Source organism: Anomaloglossus baeobatrachus, chromosome 3, assembly GCF_048569485.1.
Source record: "Anomaloglossus baeobatrachus isolate aAnoBae1 chromosome 3, aAnoBae1.hap1, whole genome shotgun sequence".
In the NCBI taxonomy this organism is placed as follows: Eukaryota; Metazoa; Chordata; class Amphibia; order Anura; family Aromobatidae; genus Anomaloglossus; species Anomaloglossus baeobatrachus.
In genome coordinates, this window is record NC_134355.1 from 231,324,626 (window position 1) to 231,330,644 (window position 6,019).

Genomic DNA, 6,019 nt, shown 5'->3' on the forward strand with positions numbered 1-6,019 from the left:
AAGACCTAAAGATCACGCAATTTTAAAAACTACACCCCTTAAAGTGTTCAAAACCACATTCAAAAAGAATATTGAAATGCTTCAGAGGAATTAAAGGAATGTTGATTCACCCCCCCCCCCAAATGTTCCAAAATGTTCCCCAATTTTTCATGTTCACAAGACTAACTGGAGAAATCAGATCATACAATGTGTTGTGCAATTTCTCCTGAGTACATAGTGTGACGACATGGACACCCAATGCCTCTCATGGGTTTAAGTTTCTTAACATTCAGCCAGACGTATTGTTCTTATGTGTGCTAAGTCATGTTTGCTTAACTATTGTTTCTCCAGACCCTTCCAGTACTCATTGTATTGTAGTTGTGTATTGCTAATGTAATTACCTTAGTAGTCATTGTCTAGTCTGTGCTTTCCAGACTACATGTATACCCTCAGTCTTTCTGTAGACATCATTTGGATGAACATTGTCCATGCAGCTTGAGATTCATCCAATGGGAGAGGCGATCTTGTCCAACCAATCGATGAGGACGCAGTGTATGCAAGTGGAAGGCTGTGGCTATAAAAGGGATTCCTTTAAGCCACCAGGTGGTTGTTGATGGATGCTGATGGATCCAGTCTAAGCTCTTAGCTGACTAGAGGATCAGGATACCCTGTGGCTTCAATCTAGGGACTCCGGTTCCGGTTGGAGCCATATCCACAGTCTAGGGATTTCGACTCCGGCTGCCAGGATTATATCATCATACCAGGACTACCTAAGCAGGACACTCAGGTTGGGACAGTTCAGTCACCTGCTACAGACTTTGAAGATCTCAGGCAGCTTCCTACATCTGGCATTATTCCTTTCTCGGTGGGTGCCCGCCGAAAGCGGGGTGCTGCTAGAGTGGAGTAAGTAGCCCTGGAACCTCTGAGGCATGGACATTCTAAATCCCTGGTGAGCCAGCGGAAGGGTGAGACTCTGTTGCCTGTTACATTTGTGTTTTGCTGGTTGTGTTATGTGCCGTTAATCGTTTGGGGATCCAATAAAGTCTAATTATTGTGGTTCCCTCACCCTGTGTTGTCTGAGTAGTGTTCCGCCCACGGTTAAGGAGGCCGGCGTTCAGTTGGGATGAGCCCTGAGCCACGCTGTCTTTCTAAAGGCGGCTGGTTCAGTGGACAAGATCACCCACTGAGCCCCGTGTCTCCACACATGGATGTCCCCCTGTGTGGTTAAAAACTACTGTTTGGGTGCACGGCAGGGCTTGGAAAGGAAGGAGCACCATTACATTTTTGAAGTACAAAATTGGCTGGAATAAATAGCGGACACCATTTCGCATCTGCAGAGCCCTTTATGTGCTGAAACAGTGGAAACACTGTTTCCCCACAAGTGACCCCATTTTGGGAAAATACACCCCTGAGGAAATTTATCTAGAGATGTTGTGGTTACGTTGAACTTGCAGGTACTTAAAAGAATTTTGCATTGTTGAGCCATGAAAATAATAATAATAAAAAAGAAATACATCTTTCTCACAAAAATGTTTTAGCCCCAAATTTTTCATTTTCACAAAACACAACTGGAGAAAGTGGACCATATAATTTATTGTGCCGTTTTTCCTGTGTAAGCCAATAGCCAACTTTTGAGACACCGTGCAAAGCCTAGAAAGGAAGTACAGTCATATGAAAAAGTTTGGGCACCCCTATTAATGTTAACCTTTTTTCTTTATAACAATTTGGGTTTTTGCAACAGCTATTTCAGTTTCATATATCTAATAACTGATGGACTCAGTAATATGTCTGGATTGAAATGAGGTTTATTGTACTAACAGAAAATGTGAAATCCGCATTTAAACAAAATTTGACTGGTGCAAAAGTATGGGCACCTCAACATAAAAGTGACATTAATATTTTGTAGATCCTCCTTTTGCAAAAATAACAGCCTTTAGTCGCTTCCTGTAGCTTTTAATGAGTACCTGGATCCTGGATGAAGGTATATTTGACCATTCCTGTTTACGAAACAATTCCAGTTCAGTTAAGTTTGATGGTCGCCGAGCATGGACAGCACGCTTCAAATCATGCCACAGATGTTCAATGATATTCAGGTCTGGGGGACTGGGATGGCCATTCCAGAACATTGTAATTGTTCCTCTGCATGAATGCCTGAGTAGATTTGGAGTGCGGTTTTGGATCATTGTCCTGCTAAAATATCCATCCCCTGCGTAACTTCAACTTCGTCACTGATTCTTGCACATTATTGTCAAGAATCTGCTGATACTGAGTTGAATCCATGCGACCCTCAACTTTAACAAGATTCCCGGTGCCGGCATTGGCCACATAGCCCCAAAGCATGATGGAACCTCCACCAAATTTTACTGTGGGTAGCAAGTGTTTTTCTTGAAATGCCGAGTTTTTTTGCCTCCATGCATAACGCCTTTTTGTATGACCAAACAACTCAATCTTTGTTTCATCAGTCCACAGGACCTTCTTCCAAAATGTAACTGGCTTGTCCAAATGTGCTTTTGCATACCTCAGGCGACTCTGTTTGTGGCGTGCTTGCAGAAACGGCTTCTTTCGCATCACTCTCCCATTCAGCTTCTCCTTGTGCAAAGTGCGCTGTATTGTTGACTGATGCACATTGACACCATCTGCAGCAAGATAATGCTGCAGGTCTTTGGAGGTGGTCTGTGGATTGTCCTTGACTGTTCTCACCATTCTTCTTCTCTGCCTTTCTGATATTTTTCTTGGCCTGCCACTTCTGGGCTTAACAAGAACTGTACCTGTGTTCTTCCATTTCCTTACTAGGTTCTTCACAGTGGAAACTGACAGTTTAAATCTCTGAGACAGCTTTTTGTATCCTTCCCCTGAACAACTATGTTGAATAATCTTTGTTTTCAGATCATTTGAGAGTTGTTTTGAGGAGCCCATGATGCCACTCTTTATAGGAGATTCAAATAGGAGAACAACTTGCAAGTGGCCACCTTAAATACCTTTTCTCATGATTGGATACGCCTGCCTATGAAGTTCAAAGCTCAATGAGGTTACAAAACCAATTTAGTGCTTTAGTAAGTCAGTAAAAAGTAGTTAGGAGTGTTCAAATCAAGAAATTGATAAGGGTGCCCATACTTTTGCACATTTACATTTTCTGTTAGTACAATAAACCTCATTTCAATCCAGAAATATTACTGACTCCATCAGTTATTAGATATATGAAACTGAAATAGCTGTTGCAAAAACCCAAATTGTTATAAAGAAAAAAGGTTAGCGTTAATAGGGGTGCCCAAACTTTTTCATATGACTGTAGCACTGTTATATTGTAGATATTGCTCTTACAGTTTGTGGGTTTTCACTATGGCAGAGCCCTTGAGGTGCCAGAACAGCAGAACCCCGCCATAAGTGATCCAAAATTTACAAACTGCTGCCCCCCCCCCACCCCTCATGAATTCATCTAAGGTTTTACTACATGAATTTTATTTTGGCTCCAGATTTGACATTTTCACACAGAAAATGGGTAAAAATGGCACCAAAATTTTTTACACAATTTCTGCTAAATGTGACAATACCTCGTACAGTAGCCATATGGCAAGACTCCAGAGGGAAGAAGCGCTATTTGACTCTTGGAGTACAAACTTTCGTACAATAGTTTGCAGACTCATTATACAGAGTCACTAAGTGTCAGAAGAGTAAAATCTCTCTTTTAACCCCATTTTGGAAATTACATCCCTCTAGGAATTTCTCTACAGGTGTAGTAGTAATTTGACTCCATGGGTGTCGTCCACAAACAAGCTCTTTTCATTGCAGAAATGACAAACACGTGGGCATTAAATGTTGTTTATGGACACTAGGACTGAGAAAGGAGGGGGCATTTAGTTCTGAGAGTGCAGATTTTGCTGGATTCCTTTTTTTGGGGTAGCCATCGCGCTTTTCCATAATCTTTGTGCTACCAGTAATGTGAAAGCCCGTATAACAGCCCCCCCTTAACAGATGACGTACTTGAGTGGAGACTTGTGTTTTTGTGGGTTGAGTTGAATGCTATTTCGAGGCAATTTGGAGTACAGAACATTATGGAACGGTTCACATTTTTCCTGTGCTCTTTGCTGAGCATTTACATCAGGTTTACTATGTACATCTCCGAAATATGTCATTGAGGTGAAACCTCCATTGGATCTATTCACTAGTGAAGCAGCAGTTACTCCAGACTGTTTGGCCTCTTTTCAGCGGTTTCTGTCTTTTCAAAGGTGCACAAAACTGTTGTTGACCGCACTTTTGTGCACAGCTAATAAGATTGACACTGCCAGACTACTCCCTCTGACTCAGTACAATGAATTTTCTCTTGGCAATTTTGTCTGAATCGCATTTTCAGAGATTTACACGTAATCCCCGGTGTAAGCGCTTAGCATAGAGTGCAGCGTAAATGTGAGCGGAGTCTTACTGTGATCTTTTGGAGGAAACAAATCCACAGCAGTTTAAGAATTAGTTTTATTAATATTTTTTTACGACATTCAACTTGCAGTATAAAGCTGGGTTCACACATAGCGACAACGACGTCGCTGTTACATCACCATTTTCTGAGACGCAACAGCGACCTTGTAAGTCGCTGTTATGATCGCTGCTTAGCTGTCAAACACAGCAGAAGCAGCAGCGATCATAACGACACGCGTCGCTGTACTATATGTGCAGAGAGCAGGGAGCCACGCTCACTGCTTAGCTCTGGCTCCTTGCACTCCTAGGTACAGTACACATCGGGTTAATTAACCGATATGTACTGCAGCTACATGTGCAGAGAGCAGGGAGCTGGCACTGGCAGCGAGAGCGGCGGACGCTGGTAACGAAGGTAAATATCGGGTAACCAGGGAAAGGTCTTCCCTTGGTTACCCGATGTTTACCCTGGTTACAGCTTACCGCAGCTGCCAGACGCCGGCTCCTGCTCCCTGCTCGCTTCATTTCGTCGCTCTCTCGCTGTCACACACAGCGATGTGTGCGACACAGCGGGAGAGCGACAACCAAAAAATGAAGCTGGACATTCAGCAATGACCTGCGACCTCACAGCAGGGGCCAGCTCGTTGCTGGATGTCACACACAGCGACAGCGACGGGACGTCGCTGCAACGTCACAGAAAATGGTGACGTAGCAGCGACGTCGTCGTCGCTGTGTGTGACACCACCCTAACTTATTAGGCGACTTTATTCATCAGATCAGTATGATTAGAGATACCATATTTGTATAGTTTTTTGTTTTTGTTTTGTTTTTTTTTTATAAGGTTTTGCTACAATCACACTAAAGAGTTTTATTTAAAAAAAAAAAAAAAATCACTTCATTTTGAAGTTTACAGTTTTTATTTATTTTTTTTGTCAGCAGTCATGTGAGGGCTTGTTTTTTTTTTTGCAGGATGAGTTAGCGTTTCTATTGCTACTATTTTGGGTCACATAATGTTTTTTGATTGCTTTCTGTTCTGCTTTTTGTGAGGCGGAATCAAGAAGAAAGTGATCCATGATTTTTTTTATTTTTTTTTTGGGGGGGGGGGTTAAAACGCCGTTCAGCATGTCGTAAAAATAAGACTGCTTTATTCTTTGGGTCAGTACAAAAACAGTGATACCACATATATTTTGCCACTTTTCACCACACTATAAAAACAATTTTATTGGAAAAAAAAAAAAAATTATGTTACTGTGTTCTAAGAGCCATAGCTTTTTTATTTATTTTATTTTTCTGATGGAGCTATATGGCTGCTTGGTGTTTTTGCAAGACAAGATGGCGTAATTTTTACAAGGTTTTTTTTTACAATAGTAAAAGTTCCAATAAACTAAAAACAGATTAGAAAAAAGACTGCATCAGTATGTGGGTTTAATTCGTAATCAAATATAAGTAGGGCTCTTGCAACAAAAATCAGATATAATATGGAACTGAAAAAAAACATTAATTCTTTGTTTTTTAGGGTTCTGAAAGTAACTATGAAGAAATTAAAGAAAACATCAACGTTTCTTATTTGGATTTAAATCAGAGCAGGTAAGTTCTTATATATATTGATAGATTTTAATTATATTTCTATACA

General features: G+C 41.1%; 1 protein-coding gene across 2 annotated transcripts in view; it reads left to right on the forward strand.

The window, feature by feature from the left end:
* The window catches only part of NUP133 (nucleoporin 133), a 584,654-nt gene that overhangs the window by 173,849 nt on the left and 404,786 nt on the right, over nucleotides 1-6,019 (forward strand). For both annotated transcript variants that reach the window (XM_075339754.1, XM_075339755.1), the window contains exon 8: nucleotides 5,903-5,973. In XM_075339754.1, the coding sequence (XP_075195869.1) occupies nucleotides 5,903-5,973 (71 nt within the window). The remainder of the gene's footprint in view (nucleotides 1-5,902; nucleotides 5,974-6,019) is intronic.